Source organism: Biomphalaria glabrata, chromosome 1 (genome assembly GCF_947242115.1).
Source record: "Biomphalaria glabrata chromosome 1, xgBioGlab47.1, whole genome shotgun sequence".
Taxonomy (NCBI): domain Eukaryota; kingdom Metazoa; phylum Mollusca; class Gastropoda; family Planorbidae; genus Biomphalaria; species Biomphalaria glabrata.
The window spans coordinates 46,995,853-47,016,797 of NC_074711.1; the positions used below are offsets into that span (position 1 = coordinate 46,995,853).

Sequence of the window (20,945 nt, forward strand, 5' to 3'; positions counted from 1 at the left end):
GTGTGGGTAGCACTGACTCATGTTGACCTTTTTTTTTTTTGTTACCTTATTATTCCATATTATTTGTACATGAGACTTGTCAATCTATTGCTTTTCCAATAATAGTAATCTAATTTGTTTGCCTACAATCTATTCTAGGTGTCGTGTAATGATGGTCACTGGCAGCAAGGCTTCATTTAATCACACTGTGCACAATCTGTTTGCTCGCATGAGAGAAAGGTTGGATAAGAAAGAATGTGATATCTTGGAAGTTGATGGTGTGGCCAATGTACTTGAGGAGAAGGTATCTAGAGAAATAGAGTTACTCAGCATGTGGAAACAACTACAGTAGTATTAAGTCTTACATTGAATTTTTTTTTACACCAGTCTTGCATGTGGAACTACACCCAAAAATCCTACAACAAAGTGTCTTGCATTGCAAACTTGTGCTGCAAAAATATACACAACATGATCTGAAATAGGTGACTAGAGTGCTATTACATTGCAAGATCTTAAAGGAATAAAATGTCATTACACTGCAAGATTTTAAATAGGGAATAAGTGTCATTGCATGCCAGATCTTAACTCATTAGCTACTAATGCGACCAAATGCGCCCTTCCCCCCTCAGTACTAACGCGCCCAAATGCGCACACCACACACACAGCGTGACTGGTGTAGCTCTCGTTTTCCTGCGCGACGCGGTGTTATTTTGAGCTGGCTGGGTTTTTTAAAAAGTAGAAATATAGATCGTTTCATTAAAAAAACCGGATGTTTTTACATCTTTCGCTTCAGTTTCTATGGGCCTTCAAAGTTCGGTGGGTTTTTTTTTCGATTTACCTTAGCTGCGCAGGCCATTTTCTCAATGATCTTTCAATTTTTAGACCCATTATCGCAAATAATACACTAAATACAGCTAATAATGAACTTGATATTGATCAAGACATTGATCATTAGAATTTAGCGCTACATTTAGACTTAGATCTAGTCCAATTCAGAGAGAGAGAGAGTAAAGTAAACATTAGATCTATCATCTAGCCTAGATCTAGACTATTCTGGATCTAGCGTCAATGAATCTTCAACTTCTTTGACTGATATTTTGAACAGTTTTTATTTACCACATGAAAACTTTTGATGAAATAGATCTAGTTGGGGGTGTTCACAACGTTGGTTTGGACAATGGTTTGATTACTTTTACTTTGTTATGCTAGAAGTAATGAAATCTGAGACACATGCAGAACCACATCAGAATGATGCCATGTTCAGGCAACTAAGGGCCTCACGCGCACCCAGTGAAAGTCAGTAAATACTCAAGACATATACAGATTTTATATATAAGCATAATGTTTATTGTATAGGCCTACTAAATTCCTACTTTTAAACATTACTGGTCTTTGGGTAAATGTTAAATATTACCAAAAATTACAGATCTGTGGGGGGGGGTCCACCAGTCTTCAAAAAATCAGGCACTCGAACAAATTTTCGTCTTTACCTGTTGTTTTTATTGTTTTAATCTTGTAAAACCTATTCAAATTATACATCATTTTAAAGGTCATCCATTTCTCTTTTTTTAGAAGTATTTTTTGTTATTGATGATGTTGTTTTATGTTTTTTAAAATATATTTTGTAAAGTCCGTCTATTTCTGTTTTGGAGTTACCTCCCTTTGCTTAGTATTTATAGAGATGCTGCTTAGGTATGGGCTTAGTAGCTAATGAGTTAAATAGGGGATAAGCTGTGTCATTACACTGCAAGATCTTTACCTTTGCTACAAAACCTTAATAGAGAATTTACTAAAGGAAGATTGGGGCAATCATGGCTCCTTTTAGTGACAATGTTAGGATGTAGGATTGGAACTTAGATCTCTTTTCTTTTTCAAAATATTGAGTTGTTTTTTTTCTCCATTGGCTGGTTTCGGGGAGGGATTAAACATATTAAACCAACAGCTACTAATGCGACCAGGAGGCACGGTGGCTGAGCAGTAAAGCACTTTGCTTCCAAACCAGGGACCGGGATTCGAATCCTGGTGAAGGCTGGGATTTTCTGGCTCTTCGGACGCCTCTGAGTCCACACAGCTCTATTGGGTTCTTTAGGGGGTTTTCCATAGATGGGCAGGCCATTTTTCTCAATAACCTTTCCATTTTTAGATCCCTAACATTTAATTCAGCTGATAATGAAGATGAAATTGATAAAGACACTGATTATGAGAATTTAAGCACTAGATCTAGACTTAGAAACTTTGCATGAAATAGGTCGAATTGGACAGTGGTTAGATTATTTTGGTTAGATTATTTTTAGTTTGTTATTCTAGAAGTAATGATAATTGAGACATATGCAGAACCACTTCAGGCAACTAATGGCCTCAAGGACACCCAGAAGTCAGTAAATACTCAAGACATCTACAGACTTCATATATATTTCATACTAGCCATATGTTGCCTGTGGGTCTTAATTTGCATATCACTTTCGATATAGTCACTGAGAGTGTTTTGTAAACAATTAAACAAATTAATAATGTTATAAGTAAAGCGAATGCGGAATGCGTGAATGTAAAAATAGTTTGAATGGAGCTATCAAAATAGCTAATTGACTTAAATCCATTTTTTCAAATGAAAACATTTGCTTGTAGGCCTACATATATTTGATTAAAATTTGAAATGAATAGACTAATTTTGTATGTTCGTATGTTCATGTGTTAAATTATAAAACTATCTTTGCGAAAAGAAGTTCTATTATTGTAGAGTTGAATTGGAGTTTAGACCTAGGAATAGAGAGTTGTGTAACATTTTGGTATTGTCTAATTGTCCTTTCGATCTTTTCATGTGAAGTTATAATGCTTTCATAGAGCTGTCACCTTTTTTTTTTTTGAGGGTCTTAAGTTTGTTTTAGGGCTACAATACATACACTACAGACCCAGTTAGTACCCAAGGAACATATAGGCCAAGTTTTATCAAGATCGGTCAAACAGTTTTGATTTCTATTTGTAACATACTGTTATAAACCTGGTGGTGGCACAAATGGGGGTAGTGGTGTGTGTGTAGTCAGCCGACGCAAATCACCCCAGGCCAGTGCTAGACAAGCGGTCAACCGTGACGAGTTACGACGGTCAGCCGAGACGAGTGTCAACACGGCGGTACGGGAAGGATCAGCGGCGGTTCGGGAAGGATCGATGTCGTGAACAGAGCTCAGGAGCGTCACGAAAGTTGTAGTCATCTGACCACCCAGAATGGTCGAGCGACGTTCTGTCCGGTTCTAGAAGGCCAGCAGGGACCCTATATAAAGAGCGAAGGTATCAGAGATGAGGAGTCACAACTTCCCGATGTACAGTTCGTTACAACGGCTCAGTACAAGTCCGAAACGAGACGGAGAGGCCAGTGCAAGAGTTGATACGCGGTACGGTGTTATCGGAGAGAATTTTGTACAGTCTTGTGTTACGCGCTGCCAATTGTACAGTATTGGCTGTTATTTCTTCAACTATTAATGTGTTACGTTACTTTGGAGCCCTGAGTTGTCAAGTTCTTTAAGTTGGTGGTGTGTGGTGCAGTTTGCAGAGAGCCTGGATAGTGAGATTCGTTACAATACATATGCCTGACTTTCTACTTTATAGTATAGATTGTATAGGCCTACTAAATTCCTACTTATAAACATTACTGGTCTTTGGGTAAATTTTAGAGGGTACCAAAAATAACAGATCTGATTGGGGGGGGGGGGGGGGGGGTCCACCAGTCTTCACAAAATCAGGCACTCGAACAGATTTTCTGTTGTTTTTATTGTTTTAATCTTGTAAAACCTATTGAATTTATATATTATTTTAAAGGCCATCCATTTCTATTTTTTTAGAAAGTATTTGTTATTATTAGATGTTTAATACTTTTTAAAATATATTTTGTAAAGTCACTCCCTTTGCTTAGTATTTTGAGAGATGCTGCTTGGGTATGGGCCTAGTAGCTATGGAGTTTGAATGATGATGTTCAATATATTTTGAGCATAGTGATTATTTTAAAAACTTTACCTCCTCCTCTGATGCTTTTTCTTTACTTTCTCAATTAAAAAAAAGGTTGAGTCAAATATGTGAGAGCTGAAGTCCTTGAAGGAAATCCAAAAAAAAAAAAGGGGGAGGATTCATTTTTGTTTGTTTCCCTCCTTCCCCAGTGACACCAGCTGAAGAGCAAATAAACAAAACTTCAGAGTTTGGTATTATCACTAAGTAAAACCAATTGTCTTATTTCAGAAAATATTTACTTTCAATACTTTTAGAGCCAAAAACACTATCACTAAATAATATCCCCCCCCCCCTTCCCAAAAAAAAAAAGTTACATATAAAACCAAATATTATTTTAATACTTTTAGAGCCAAAAACACTATCACTAAATAATATCCCCCCCCCCCCCCAAAAAAAAAAAAGTTACATATAAAACCAAATATTATTTTAATACTTTTAGAGCCAAAAACACTATCACTAAAAAATATCCCCGCCACCCCCCACAAAAAAAAAAGTTACATATAAAACCAAATATTATTTTAATACTTTTAAAGCCAAAAACACTATCACTAAATAATATCCCCCCCCCCCCCCAAAAAAAAAAGTTACATATAAAACCAAATATTATTTTAATACTTTTAGAGCCAAAAACACTATCACTAAATAATATCCCCCCCCCCCCCCCCAAAAAAAAAAAAAAAAAAGTTACATATAAAACCAAATATTATTTTAATACTTTTAGAGCCAAAAACACTATCACTAAAAAATATCCCCGCCACCCCCCACAAAAAAAAAAGTTACATATAAAACCAAATATTATTTTAATACTTTTAAAGCCAAAAACACTATCACTAAATAATATCCCCCCCCCCCCCCCCAAAAAAAAAAAGTTACATATAAAACCAAATATTATTTTAATACTTTTAGAGCCAAAAACACTATCACTAAAAAATATCCCCGCCACCCCCCACAAAAAAAAAAGTTACATATAAAACCAAATATTATTTTAATACTTTTAAAGCCAAAAACACTATCACTAAATAATACCCCCCCTCCCTCCCCTCCAAAAAAAAACAAACTTACATATAAAACCAAATATTATTTTAATACTTTTAGAGCCAAAAACAAACTTCAAAAATACTCTATTTCTCATGAATGCCATATACACTGGAGCAGAAAAAAGTAATTTTCTTTTCTGGTTCTGAACTTTTAAAACTAAACTGTGCCAATCTCACATCCTACTGCCCATTAGTCCTCTACATACTGCATTAGTCGTCTATATAACAGTAGTTAATGGCTACCGGTACATTCTTTGAGTTTTTAGGGACAAATTATGATTTTTTATGGCACATTTCTTTTTTTAATGACTCTATAATACAAAAAAAGGTTCCAACCTATTTTACAAGTTTAATGGTAATTTTAAAACCAGCAGGGACAAATCTTTAAAAATGTCTACACTACTGATCTTTCTCTTCTCAATGTCATGGCATGTCATATGGAGAAATTAAGATTTCAAGAATAAGAAGATATTCAAATGTTAAATATACATTTTCTATATTGTATTCATGGGATCTTTTCAGCCTGAAAGGTTTGCAGAGAGTCTTCTTTATTTCTTACAAGGCATGGGCTTAGGTAAGACTTAGTCTTAGATTTAATTGTACAAGTTATTGCTCTTGATAGTAGGGCACATTAAATCCATATGGCACTAAAACTTTGTCTTTGGCTTGTCATCTAGTTGGTGGCGTACCCATGCCAAGAGTTCAGAGATCTGCTTCGATAGACAGCACTGGAACACCCCCAAGTCGTACACGATCCATGTCTATGGAGGAGGCTGACATGCCCCGTGGTATTTATTCAATGAGTCCACCAAAATATGGTTCATCTCCCACTCGTGGTAGCTCTGGTGATGTCCTCTCAACAAGCCCAACCATGGGATGATTCAAACACTTTTGTTTGGAGGTTATTTTAGTTTTTTGCTTTTTTTTTTTTTTTTAAATTCAAACTAGACACAAAGAAAGCTGTGTATGGAGTCTGGGTATTTGTGAGTATCTGACACCCATTTAGGCATTGAAAATTTAGATTTATATGAATATCTGATCTTTCTTTTTTGATGTAATCAAATGTCATATTTTTGGCTTCTGACTTTGAAATGTAAAGTCTTAACGTTGAATGTTACATTGAATAAGATCTAGCCTCCAGGCTTATAATCGAACAGGTCTAAGGGATTCCTTTGTACAAAATAGAACTAAACGTTTCTTGCCATTTTTTAAAAAATATTTATGAATTTTTTTTTCCTTTTCCATCTAACAAATTGAGAAAAATATTGCAAACAGCTTTAGCTTTCAAAATGAAGAAAAATAGTTTAGTCTTGTCATTTATTTTTTCTGCTTGATATTAAAAGGAAACTTGAAAAAAAAAAATTGTAGATGTACTTGTAAGAGATACATTTGTCATTAATCCTGATTCCTACTTGTTATGTGTGTTGTTTACTGTAACCAAGACATTGTTGCTCACAACCAAACATAAGTCTTATGCATTTCAACATTAGTTCTAACAGAAGTTGTAAGGAATTCTCTTTTTTTTTTCAAGCAGTGGCTAAAGGTAAATATTGGTATATATTTGTTGAACTCTAATGATAATAGACCTACTACCCTAGGAATAAAGAATCTTTAAATGTTAAAGTGTAGTTTTCATATGATATTTGGTGTGAATTATTCATATTGTTAAAACTATTTTTAACACTCATTAAGCCAGAATTAAATTATGGGTGGTGTTACCATAGCCATTGCAGTATCAAATAGCCCTCATATGTGTTCCTAGATAAATGTCATTGTTTCCCCAAACTCTAGAGTATTTTCTCTAATATTAAAGAAAGAAACCAGAAGAATTGTGTGAGGACTAGTAAGTCCAGGTAGAACAAACACACAACTTGTTGATGAACACAATCTATACTTGTAGTAGAGTACAACCAAGTTGAAAGGATTTACATGAACATTTATATTAATGTGATCTAAGACTTGTAACTTCAAATGGTCAGAAACAAAGTTGGCTCATGTTTAGAAGTAAATTGTTGCAAGTTGTCATTCATTAGTTAGAGATGTACAAATTCTTAACTTTGCAATTTCAGAAGACAGTATTAAGTTTGAACAAGTTTTTATTTTTTCTGAGCAGTGCATTTGTTGAAACAAAGCATTTGTATTATTCACTTTTTTTTTTTTTTTTGTATACATTTTATTTTCAATTTTATTTGCATTTAGCTGATGACAAAGAATCTTTTTTTATTTCTTATTTTGTTTGATATTATTTTCAAGTTATATAATCAAGAAAGATTTTGCAATAATTACTTTGTATAGCAATCAGTTCCTATTTGTATGTATCATACATCTTAGAGACATATTTATCATATTCCTATTACTATATCCATTTCTATTGAATTGTATGAATAAAAGCATAATATATTGGATAGTAATACCTCTATGCACTTTGGTTTCAAAAGTTGAAGTGTCTCTGTACATGTGTGTGTGTGTAGTCTCAGAGAAATCTTAACAACAGGTCAATACCGGGTAGTAAATTTTATTTCATGAATGTGTAGCCTTAAACCACTAGCCAATGACAACCTCATTGCTTTCTTTCTATACCTTGATAGTTAGGCTTGAACATCATTATAAACAATTGTACTATTGTAGAGTGATATAATAATTTTTTTTCCCCAAAAATAATTTCTTTATAAAATTCATGTTTTTTTTTTTTTATGTATTGCTGTGCAACTTGTGTTGTTTGACAGGTTATCACCATTTCAAGTCGACAGAAAACTTGATTAGTTGATTTAGTTTATTCAAGTTTATTCAAGTACTTTTGTATCCTTGATATTTTCACTTCTCAGCTGTTTCTATGTAAGAAAAGTCCATTGACCTAATTTGTTTGACATTTTTAGGACTGAAATATTTTCCCTGAATGTTTATGAGTATACATTTACACTTATCCCAGCTGGCATTTTCACTTCATTGCTTGTTTGTAAGTTGTAAATTGTTTTTTTTTAAGCCATATTCATTAAAATATTTAATTACCAAAAAAAAAAAGAGACTCCAGCAAGAGATAATTGATAGAGTTAAATTGAATGAAATTGAATAACTTGTTCTCAAAGTGAGCACTCACAAAGTTTCAGTTTTCTTGAAGCATTTGTATTAACTAGAGGAATATTCTTACACATTTAATGTTATCTATAGGGTTAGGGTAAACATTGAACAAGGTCTGTAAAAGAAACTTGCATGGTTTCTGTTCATCTTTGTGTCACAATGTCTCTGCACTTTATAGAGTGGGGATAATGGAATGAGAAAATTGTGTGTAACATAAAGCTTGCACTTGAAGTGGACAGACAAAAAGAACAGAAAGACAGCACAGCCTGTTTACTTAGAGCATTGACAGAGCTACAGTTTGGGAGAGGGCTGAAAGGAATCCTGTTGGTGCCACAGGAAATGCCCTTATTGTGTAACATATTAGTCCAGAATATTCCAGTCATGTTCAAAGATCTTTTGAAATGTGCTCAGCTTGGTAGTTCTTGCTGTTTAGAAACTTTTTTGTTCAGTTCCAGGAAATGTTGATGTCTCATTGAGATGTCAAGAGAGACTCAGTGTGTGTAGACTAAAGAAAATAAAAGAGATGGATGATGTCTCTACATGGAGATTTAGGTCGATTTCTACCTTAAATCAATTCCTAGCCAATGGGTAGCTTTGGTGAATGAATCCTTGAAAATGTAGAAGACATCAATCACTTTTTGTTGTTGTTGGATTGACGTGTGTATAGGAAACGTTGGCCAAAACAAACTTGGATATTTTGCTCTTGAGAAGCTAAAACCTATAACAATCCACAGGAGGCTCAAAGCTCATCTTATTAGTGACCATGTAGAGCTTGAATAGGGTTGGTCATCTTGTACCAGGTTGTAATAACATGATTTTGATTTTTTTTTTTTTTCATATCCACAATGTTCTGGTGAAAGTCTCCAGGAACCTAATTCTTGTGACAACTTATTAGTTAGAAGAGTTAGACCAAATATTTATTCCTTTAAGTCTAAACATGACCTGTGTGTATTGACTTCATTGACCAACAGGAACTTAATAAAGTCATTGGTACAGTGGCGATTGTGTTTGTTCTTGTTTACTAATTTAATTCTGTCAGAGGCATCCATCTCAAGAAGTACAATTTGATTCTGTCAGAGGCATCCATCTCAAGAAGTACAATTTGATTCTGTCAGAGGCATCCATCTCAAGAAGTACAATTTGATTCTGTCAGAGGCATTCATCTCAAGAAGTACAATTTGATTCTGTCAGAGGCATCCATCTCAAGAAGTACAATTTGATTCTGTCAGAGGCATCCATCTCAAGAAGTACAATTTGATTCAGTCAGAGGCATTCATCTCAAGAAGTACAATTTAAAGTAAATGTGACATTTGCATAAAAGTCGCCTGGTCTGAGAAATAGACTAGTAAGAGATTTAGCATAGTAAATTAGCAACCTATGATTCATAGGCATGTTTCATTAATTAAATTATAAGCATTTTTTGTATTATTGTCCTGTTTGCAAACCTTTGTTTTCCTATCAACGAGGAGCTTTTAGTTTGGTCTTCTTGACTTTAATCTTAGCTCAAATATCTCTGCAGGCCTTGACGAATGTAAAAAAATTCTTGATTTTGTTTCACTTAAGCATCATCTGCAAAGATCAAGTTTCTGATCATGATTAAACTTTCTCCTTGCGCGGCAAGACTAAGCGAGGAACGATGATGTAACTCTCTTTTTTTTTTGTTTCGCAACCTCCTGAGACAACTTGCGTTCTCTTGTAGACAAGATGTAGACTCCCAGAAGTCGTTCTCTAAGGCCCAAAGAAAATTGATAGTCGTTACATGTAATGACAAAACCAAAAAGTTATGGCCTAGGCACCTCCTCACTAGTACACTACCATGTAACAATGACTGGCGCAAACAGATGTCACGTTTGTCTGTGGTCAATATTTCGCCAGAATATGGCTTTGTACTTGCATTGGAAATCGCTGTACGTGCTGAGTCCTGCACACAGAATCTATTAGTTTACGATTTGTTCAAAGCTTTTCTCTTGTCAAAGGTTTGTACACATTATTTCTCCCACCTGATCAAGTTGCACAATTATTTCTTCTACCTTACAAAACAATCAATAAAAAAAAACATCACCAATTAGTTAATGAATAAAACAATCTTGCATAGGTACTGAGTGAGTCAAGGTGTTAGTAAATAGAATTTATTATCATTTACCCTTTTTACCATTTGGTATGCCCATGGTAAGGGCTCTAACTTAATGGAAATGTCATTGACATCTGAACACGTTTCTCTTAACATTTAGATACAATTGGGCCTATGTCATTGATACATGTCTATACTTCTTTTGCATTGGCTTGACAACCTTTGGTATAGGTATATTGTTCTTTTCCATTGGCTTGACAACCTTTGGTATAGGTATTGTTACGTATTTCTGAATCTTCTGGCTAGATGTATTAGTTGGCACATAAATAAAAACACAGCAAAGAACTTGACGACTAAACTTTCAGTTTCATATAACTTTAATGACTATTAACTCTAACAATTCGTTACTTGAACATGTAGCGTAGAAGACTGTACAATATCTGTCAGTTTACAGTTAGCTAGACTTCGTTGCAATTCATCTCTTCACTTCGTCGCAATTCATCTCTTCTTAACTTTCCTCGAGCCGTATTCCACAGAACAGACCAACGACACACTTCCCAGTGTCGCTCCAGGTCTCCTAAAGCTGAACCAAGTCGTACTCAAGTCTACCGAATCAGAGCCGCACACGTCTTACATCGACTGTATCGACTGTAACGGCTCAAGTCCACTGTAGTTCGCTGTATAGACTTTAACTTTAACGACAGTAGTCCACTCCAGTTAACTCTACCCTAGTTAACTTGCATCGAGTCGTACACATTTCTCTTCCACAGAGCCGCACACGTCTTACACCGTCTGTATCGACTGTAACGGCTCACTCACGACTCCATACGACTGACTTTCACATTAACTTTCTGGCTTATATAGAGTCCCTAATCGCTTCTCCAAAGTTGCACAAACACTCCTAGTATCCTCTGGAATAACATGTCAGGAAACGTCACATCCTTTGTTTTTACATGTAGATTCCAGAGAACACCTGATGCAGTGTCATCAAGTCGGGGTCACACGTAGTGACCTTTATCTGTCACTGTTCATTAGTAACTGTCCCCCTACTTAGATCTGTTCGTCCCCTGGAACAACACGTGTGGACACGTCACATCCTGTCTTTGTTTGTACATTTAGATTCCAGGGAACACTAGCTGCTGTGTCATCTCGCCGGGGTCATACGTTGACCTCTACCTATCACTGTTCATTTGTAACAGTATATTGTTCTTTTCCATTGACTTGACAACCTTTGGTATAGGTATATAGTGCTTTTCCATTGACTTGACAACCTTTGGAATAGGTATATTGTTCTTTTCCATTGACTTGACAACTTTTGGTATTGGTCATGGGCGTAGCCAGGAGGGCTCGGAATTTAGTGACTGATTTTTTGCTTTGATTTTGTTTATTTGAGGAGAGAAACCATCGCACTTGCCCTAGCGCAGCCAAGGGGATTTTGAATTTAAAACCACCTACCAGGGGGATTTGCAGTTATATCCCATTCTTCTATAAAACAAACAAAAAATTATGTAAACAACAATTCCCAAATTCAAAGAGCATAACTAAGGAAAATTTGGATTTTAAAACCCCTCGGAAATTTACGATAACACCTCCCCCCTCTTCAATATCAGACTATTCATACATCAGTCACCAGATTCTATGAGCGTAGCCAAGAGAGGTTTTGTGTGAAAAACCCCCCTCCAGCGGGGTTTGCAGCTAAAAACTACCTCTTCAATATAAAAAAAGCAAATTAAGCACTCAAAATTCTATGAGCGTAGCCAAAGGGCGCTTTAAGTTTAAACCCCTTCCAGCGGGGTTTGAAGTTAAAAAATACCTCTTCAATATAAAAAAAAGCAAATTACACACTCAAAATTCTATGAGCGTAGCCAAGGTGGTTTTGAGTTTAACCCCCCCCCCCCCTAAATAGGTTACAAATTTCTACCAGTGGCTGGGCTCCATCAATAAAGTGCAGTGAATAGTCATCTGCCGAAATTGAAAAAGACTCAACAATTTTGGCTCAACAAAGATGGCTAAGACGGATTTTGGGAGTCAGTTTTAGAGATCGGTTCTCAATCAAGGAAATGCTGGGAGTCGACCCCTTAGTAAGGTTGTGACAGAGCGTCTCGTGAGGTTTGCGAGACATGTTCTCCAACAATATGAATCAGGCATAATTGCGATTACATGGAGGCCATAACGAGGAAAGCGCAAACAGGGAAATCCTAGTATAACTTGGCACCACACTTTCATGGAGGACCTCAGAGCAGGTGGGAAGAGGCTTCAGACATTGCCAGTGACAGATTTTTGTGGAAGCAGCTTGCCGCCCAATGCGCCGAACGGCTCCTGAGGATCTAAGTACCGGTAAGTAAGAATATCACATTAGGTTTTTGAAATAAAACTTTTTATAGCAGAATAATGCACTGTAGATATCTCAAAATATGTATTTTGTTGGCTTTCAGTACCGGAAATAGTGTTTGGCGGTGGGGGCGCTCCGAACCCCGATGGGCGCTCCCCCGCACCAACTTGCTGGAAAGGGTGGGGAGTCTACAATTTTTTCACTGACTCCTGGAAGAACCTATTGTAGGGAACAATAAACGTCTTCCGAAAGAATGAAGGGTCAGAATGTCATAAGGATTAATTATGTACATACACACATTTATAGGCCTATATATGGCGGGGGGGGGGGTGAGGCAAAAAATCCCCCCCCCCTCCGAAAACAATCCTCTACTACTTACATGGAATAGGTATATATTTCTTTTCCTTTGGCTTGACAACCTTTGGTACAGAATAATAACCAAAGTTTTGTGGCAAATAAAAGGTCTCAATGACAGCGCCAGTAGTTTCCAATCGGAACAACACATTTTCTTTTTGACTGTGTAGTTAGGCCTAATTATTAAAGTAGGCTACATTAAGTTATTATTAAAGTAGGCTACATTAAGTTATTATTAAAGTAGGCTACATTAAGTTATTATTAAAGTAGGCTACATTAAGTTATTATTAAAGTAGGCTACATTAAGTTATTATTAAAGTAGGCTACATTAAGTTATTATTAAAGTAGGCTACATTAAGTTATTATTAAAGTAGGCTACATTAAGTTATTATTAAAGTAGGCTACATTAAGTTATTATTAAAGTAGGCTACATTGTTGTTGATGTAAGCCTTCACACACTGCCTCCCATTTTTTTCTTGATCTGGATAGTTGTGTCTGGTCTAAAACAAGAGAAGCCATCAATAGCAAAAATAAAAAAATCGAAGATATTGTTGATTGGGTGAACTCCCCCCCCCCTTTTTTTTGTTTTAGCCTAAGTCGAGTTCCACCTTTAGAGAGTGAACATACACATACACAATTTATGTGCGTATACACATACACATTTTATGTGTGTGTAACATGGTGGAAGAAGTTGAGTTACTCTTTGAGCGAAATTAAAGAAGTGTAGCTCGTCGATCATAATGAATTATATAGATCGACCACCATCTTGGATTGTCATTCTTTTGTTATGATGGTGTTAGAAGAACTAAAAGAAGAAGAACAGATCTATTAGCACAGAAACTCAATGTAGTTCACATCGGAAGTTAAAACTCTTCGGCCTACATTCAACAAAACAACAAATAACAGTAGATTTAGCATTCACATTGACGCACAAATTGCATAGGCCTGTCTTCACTGCGCAGCGCCATATTAAAACCGAAACAAACAAACAAAAAACAATGTTGATGTTCTCAAAATATGTTTTTACTTTAAACTGACGTTTCTATAACAGCAGAAGACTATTTTTTTTAATGCAGATGTTTGTATCGTAGGCCTAATGATAGTGATAGAGATAATGTTAAGTGATAGAGATAATGTTAAGTGATAGAGATAATGTTAAGTGATAGAGATGTACCCCACGGAAACGCTTTAAAGACCAGCTTAGGCTCCGATTTGCTTTTACTGACATAGAAGAGAGCACCTGGATGCATGCGGCTTCAGAACGAGACAGCGGGAGGTTACTCACAAAGGCCGCGGGAAACACAATTGAGACCAAAAGAAAATCCGCTGCCAAGGGACAAACGCAGACGGCGAAAAGAAAATCTTAATCGACCATCGGTGGACAATGATTATGCTTGACTGGGTGTGGCAATATATATGTAGGTCACAACTGGGGCTGCGTAGCCACTGGAAATACTGCATTCCCCATTGATCTTCAGACTCCAAGACAAGCCTTATTATAGGTCAACATTAAAATACAGATTCTAGTTGGTGATAGTCCAATAGATTCAGACCATACACTTATATATACTATATCTAGACTAGACATGGGGACTTTTTAACACAACAAAAAATGTGATAATGTTTTAGAAAGTTGGATCAAGGCGTTGTTTTGTAAAGTACCGTAGTTAAAAGAAGTACAGGCTATTTTTGTCAATCCTAACCTATATAACATATTGTTATAACTCTGCCATGCGCACCGCAATCCAGGGTAGCGCAGAAAGAAGGTTCGCACTATTAGTGACAAGACTATGTCGGATGTTGACATTAGAGGGAGAGAACGATTTCCGCCCAAAGGGAGAGATGCTGTGCTCAAGACATGTTGTTCTACTTGTATTTGTGATGTCCTGTAAATAAACACCTATGTCTGAGTTTGTCTCCCTTCAGTTATTACATAGGTGTCAGAAGTGGGATTATAGAAGACAACGAGAGGAGGTAGGATTTACAATGGCAGCTTTGAAACAATTAGACCAACTCTCAGTTAAAGAGCTTAGGAAGGAACTTCGTTACCGATATGAGATAATTGGTGGTACCAAGGAGGTGCTTACAGCTCGTCTCCGGCAAGCCTTGATAGATGAAGACGAAGATCCAGAAACTTACTTATTTGAAATTAAACCGGAGATTTATGAGCTCATTGGCAAGATACAGGAAGAAATTGACGCAATGCGTGAACAAATTAACAGGATGGGGAGTAAGATGAAAGTGTATTGCAAGTGGAAGGACAAACAGATCAATTTGATAAAATGGTGTCTCAAGCGAAAGGAGGAATAGACTCGTTAGTGAAGGAGCAGTTGCCTGTAGACTCGTTGGTGAAGAAGTTGCATGGTCAGGACTGTGGCTGCATAAACAGTGGTGACGGAGACGCTGGGGATTGGAGCGCCGTCTGTGGCTGTGTTGTGAGCAAGTCTTGTGGTTGTGACATTCAAGACGAGAAACGTCACAACATTTGCTGCGACGATCTCAACGGGATGTATCTAACTGAAAGGAAAGAGACAAATGAAGAAACTGAGGTCTGTTATGTGCCTGAAGCGTTTGTTCCTGTTGTACCTAGTACCCCAATGAGCTGGACAGATGAAGACAACGTTGGGTCTGCGTCCAAACCTGTTGCTATGGACTTTAAAGACCTCTGTCTATCTGCCGGTGCCTACGAGGGAAATTTGAAGCTCGACAACTGCATCCAGAAGTTTAGCATTAGCTGTACGTGCGATGCATCACACAGGGAATGTGTATGCCAAGAAAACTACAAACAGGGCATGTGTACTTCTGCCATCATCATCGACATTGGCATAGACGAATGTCAATCAACCCAGGCTAAATCTGAGCTGTCAAGAGGAAGACATTCGAAACTTGAACTTGAAGAAACCTATCTCCTGGATGTGAGACTGTTGGGTGAGGGTGATTGCGGCACATTGGACTTTGTTTGCAACGTTGCTGCATGTGAGCCTGCAGTCTCCTTGGGAGGCGTCAGTCGGGAGGGTCTGCTGAGACAGCGTTTCCAATCAACGGCTGTGCTGAGGAAAACACTGTCTCGTTGTGTGTCAAACGGCCACGTCATCGTCTCAACAACAGCCTGGTCAAATGGCGGAAGAGAAAGCGGCACCAGAGGAAAACAGTGCGGATGACTTCGTGGGGAACACGCTCCCTGCCGCCTGTGTCTCCCACCGATCGACCTCTACATGAATTGTCTAACCTCTACTTCACTGTTTCTTTTCGGGACGAAAAGCTCTAAGAAGGGGGCAATGTTATAACTCTGCCAAGCGCACCGCCATCCAGGCTAGTGCAGAAAGAAGGTTCGCACAAGACATGTTGTTCTACCTGTATTTGTGATGTCCTGTCAATAAACATCGATGTCTCGTTGAGTTTGTCTCTCTTCAGTTAGTACAATATAATTTAGAACTTTGAGGTCTAGATCTAGTAAATGAACATCAAAAAATAAGAGTACTCTCGTCTCATAATTATTATTTAGCAATTTTTAGATACATAATATTCTTTATCAAAAGACTGAATGCAACACTAAATAGTGATTTTTTGTGTATTTTTGATAATCAATTACTAGATCTAGATCTAAAAAAATAAAATTATATGTTACATAGGTTAGGGTTGAAAAAAACAACAACTTGACTTCTTTGAACTACTTGACAAAACAACGCCTTGATCCAACTTTCTACACAATGTTCACGATCGATCAGTCGCGGATAAGAATTGATTTCCGGTTTCCAGTCTAGTAGTAGATATAAGTCTATGATTCAGACCTAGAAGATGGTGCACAAAATATTCCTGAAGGTCTAAATTGTTTATTTCACTATTTAGTGAAGACATGCAGAAATACCCGCTGACGTTATGTTCAAAATTAAAATTGTCACAACATCCAAACCAATTAATTTAATTATTAGATTATACTTCAAAAATAAAGGTCAAACCAGAGTTTATTTATTAATGAAAATCTTTACTAAATAGGGCCTAAATGTGGGGATACCCGATGACGAACGCCTATTCAAGGTAAGGATTAGGCCTATCCGAGTCAAAAACCCCATTGACAACGAAAACATGCTTGAGAGTTACTCCCTTAGAGCACGTGAGAGGAAGCGAGCAGTGAGTCTTAAGGTTGCCTTGTCCCCGTACAAGGACAGCCTCTGTGTCGTACATGAACCAGCATTCTCTCTATCTATACTTTGTCCCAATCGTCCTTCGTGCAGAACTCTGCATTCATAAAGGATGTGGCCTATCCAGACTTGGAGACAAATATTTTTGTATTATACTTTTAACAATTAAAACGGTCAAACTACAGTTTTTCAGGTGTGACCAATTAGCTAGTAATTATTTTTTCAAAGATACACATCAACTGTCGAATTTCTAGGAAAATTGTTACAGCCATTTTCAAGATGTTTTTGTTTTTTGACAGATGAAGAATTGCAAGCTGAAAAGAGGAATTGAAACAAAAAACATCAAAAATACCTTTAAAAAAAAGACATTACCTCCCTTGATACAACTTCCAGAGCGATTTGTTTTCCTTCTAATAACAAATGAACGTTAGATTTTAAAAAAATTTAACCCCCCCCCCCCCCTGATTCGGTGAATGTCCACATCTACTACACTGTATACGATACATGCAATCACCTTCCCCTCATCGGACAAACCAATACTTTTTACTTTTTGTATTATAGTAAGAGATTACAAAATTAAAAAAATCTGTCACTAATCTGTCACTAATATAATTTATATATGCTATAAAGTAAATTCTTATATCGAGTCGCCCAACCTCTATTCTTTTATGCAAAATGCAATCATTAGCAGAAATTATAAAAAGGAGCGAGAATTAATCGTTTTCATTTTACCGCCCTTCCCCTTTCCAGACAGAGTTTGTGTAATTTCACATGAATTTATCATAACTATTTTAAGAAAGACTTTGCTTTGGAAAAGTTATAATTCAAACGAAATTTGTCAATATAACAGTCACGGTTGAGATGAGTTCAAAAGCCAGATATTCTTTTCCTAGTCGACTTTTTCCAACCTTACTCTATCTCATATTTTCTACTGAAATAAATTTAGGACTATAACTCATAATTTATGCTTACATTTTATTGAATATTATTAATCGAATGTTTTTTTTCGGCGGCGGTCCTCAAAGCCTTAATCTAAATATGTTACGTAACTTATCTTTTCAAAGAACAAATCGGTTGTATTTGCTATGTATTAAGGGACTATAAATTCATATTAGCTTATAATAGAATGAATAATGAGCTGTAGGTCAGGAGAATGCGTTACCGTACTGCTGTGAAGAATGCCAAAAAACGCTTTTAGCGTCGGGGCTTCGCCGCGAACCCACTAATAAGTAATAAGCTGTAGATGTCAGGAGAATGCATTTCAGCCGTGAAAAATGCAAGATAACGCTTTTGGCGCCGGGGCTTCGCCCCGAACCACACTAATATGTAATAAGCTGTAGATGTCAGGAGAATGCGTTTCAGCCGTGAAAAATGCAAGATAACGCTTTTGGGTGTCGGGGCTTCGATAAAACTTACAGCGCTCTCCCAGACCCCCAAGCTTGCAAGAGAAAGGCCTCATCATGACTGTTTTTTTTCGCCGTAGATTGAGAAACAGTCTTATTTTATTATCATATATCGAATATATATATATATATATATATATATATATATATATATATATATACATATATATATATATATATATATATATATATATATATATATATATATACATATATATATATATATATATATTATTATATATATATATATATATATATATATATATATATATATATATATATATATATATATATATATATATATATATATATATGCTGTACCCACGTTAATGCATAGGGTTAGGGTTTACTGGGCGTTAGGGTTAGGGTTTGGAAAAAAATCGCCCCCCCCCCCCACTCCAAAGTTCTGGATCCGCCAGTGGCTCCTACTTGAGGGGGCTCCCAAATTAATGTCCTATTTTGTTTTTACATAAAAATAATAAATAGTACGCCACTGTCATGTAATCTTCATATTCAGGTGGAGTTAAACATACTAGACTTAACTAGACAGTATTGATCTAGATTCTAGATGATATTATAAAAAGACCGACGTGAGGCGATATGAATTGAAATTTGTCACTTGTGCATTATCTCGCCAATAAAAAAGGGCATTATTTATTAAAAAGAGTGTTAATGATTGTTTTTTGTTCATTTTACTTATATACCAATTGGAATTTAGACTTTGATCTTATTACGTAGGCTACACAATCTAATGTCAAAATGCAGGGGCCCTTAAAGGTCGTCCCCGGGGCCCAAATCTCTGGGTACGTCACTGGATTTGTGGCCGGATTTTTAAGCACCATCCAGGTTCCATGAAGGTATGATTCCATGAAGGTATGATTTGAATAGAGGTATAGTAAAAAGGACGGGCTGGTCCTATGATGAGGAGTTCAGTTTCAATCGTGATGAATGTTAGTGACCAGGTGGTCAGGTCACTTAATGAAATGAAAGTCATCTAAATGAAATGAAAGTCATCTAAATGAAATGAAAGTCATCTAAATGAAATGAAAGTCACCTTAATTGAATGAAAGTCACCTAAATGAAATGAAAGTCACCTAAATGAAATGAAAGTCACCTGAATGAAATGAAAGTCACCTGAATGAAATGAAAGTCACCTGAATGAAATGAAAGTCACCTTAATTAAATGAAAGCCATCTAAATGAAATTAAAGTCACCTGAATGAAATTAAAGTCACCTGAATGAAATGAAAGTCACCTGAATAAAATTAAAGTCAACTGAATGAAATTAAAGTCACCTGAATGAAATTAAAGTCAACTGAATGAAATGAAAGTCACCTAAATGAAATTAAAGTCACCTAAATGCAATGAAATTCATCTAAATGAAATGAAAGTCACCTAAATGAAATGAAAGTCACCTGAATGAAATGAAAGTGACCTGAATGAAATGAAAGTAACCTAAATGAAATGAAAGTCACCTAAATGAAATGAAAGTCACCTGAATGAAATGAAAGTCACCTAAATGAAATGAAAGTCACCTGAATGAAATGAAAGTCGTCTAAAGGAAATGAAAGTCATCTTAATGAAATGAAAGTCACCTGAATGAAATGAAAGTCACCAAAATGAAATGAAAGTCACCTAAATGAAATGAAAGTCACCTAAAGGAAATGAAAGTCACCTAAATGAAATGAAAGTCATCTAAAGGAAATGAAAGTCATCTAAATGAAATGAAAGTCACCTGAATGAAAGGAAAGTCACCTGAATGAAATGAAAGTCACCTGAATGAAATGGAAGTAACCTGAATGAAATGGAAGTAACCTGAATGAAATGAAAGTCACCTAAGGAAATGAAAGTCACCTGAATAGAATGAAAGTCATCTAAATAAAATGAAAATTACCTGAATGAAATGAAAGTCACCTGAATAAAATGAAAGTCACCTGAATGAAATGAAAGTCACTTGAATAGAATGAAAGTCATCTAAATGAAATGAAAGTCACCTGAATAGAATGAAAGTCATCTAAACGAAATGAAAGTCACCTAAATAAAATGAAAGTCACCTGAATGAAATGAAAGCCACCTGAATGAAATGAATGTCACCTGAATGAAATGAAAGCCACCTAAATAAAATGAAAGTCACCTGACTGAAAAGAAAACATCTAAATGAAATGAAAGTCACATAAATGAAATGAAAGTCATCTAAATGAAATGAAAGTCATCTAAATAAAATGAAAGTCATCTAAATGAAATGAAAGTCATCTAAGTAGAATGAAAGTCATCTAAATAGAATGAAAGTCATCTAAATGCAATGAAAGTCATCTAAATGCAATGAAATTCATCTAAATGAAATGAAAGTCACCTAAATGAAATGAAAGTCATCTAAATGAAATGAAAGTCATCTAAATGAAATGAAACTCACCTGAATGAAATGAAAGTCACCTAAATGAAATGAAAGTCACCTAAATGAAATGAAACTCACCTGAATGAAATGAAAGTCATCTAAATGAAATGAAAGTCACCTAAATGAAATGAAAGTCACTTAAATAAAATGAAAGTC

At 36.0% G+C, this 20,945-nt stretch overlaps 1 protein-coding gene and 1 long non-coding RNA gene across 4 annotated transcripts in view; one reads left to right on the forward strand and one right to left on the reverse strand.

Moving 5' to 3' along the window:
- The window catches only part of LOC106064299 (uncharacterized protein ZK1073.1-like), a 49,676-nt gene extending 40,585 nt beyond the window's left edge, over window positions 1–9,091 (forward strand). For all 3 annotated transcript variants that reach the window (XM_056040232.1, XM_056040240.1, XM_056040250.1), the window contains 3 exons: window positions 139–283; window positions 5,538–5,589; window positions 5,693–9,091. In XM_056040232.1, coding sequence (XP_055896207.1) covers window positions 139–283; window positions 5,538–5,589; window positions 5,693–5,895 — 400 coding nt within the window. In that variant the 3' untranslated portion in view covers window positions 5,896–9,091. The remainder of the gene's footprint in view (window positions 1–138; window positions 284–5,537; window positions 5,590–5,692) is intronic.
- Window positions 9,092–13,851: 4,760 nt separating this feature from the next.
- Window positions 13,852–20,800, reverse strand: LOC129928064 (uncharacterized). The gene is made up of 2 exons (XR_008779660.1): window positions 20,748–20,800; window positions 13,852–18,376 (listed from the first exon to the last, which is right to left on the reverse strand). It is a non-coding gene; the product is annotated as an uncharacterized LOC129928064 (long non-coding RNA).
- Window positions 20,801–20,945: the final 145 nt, after the last annotated feature.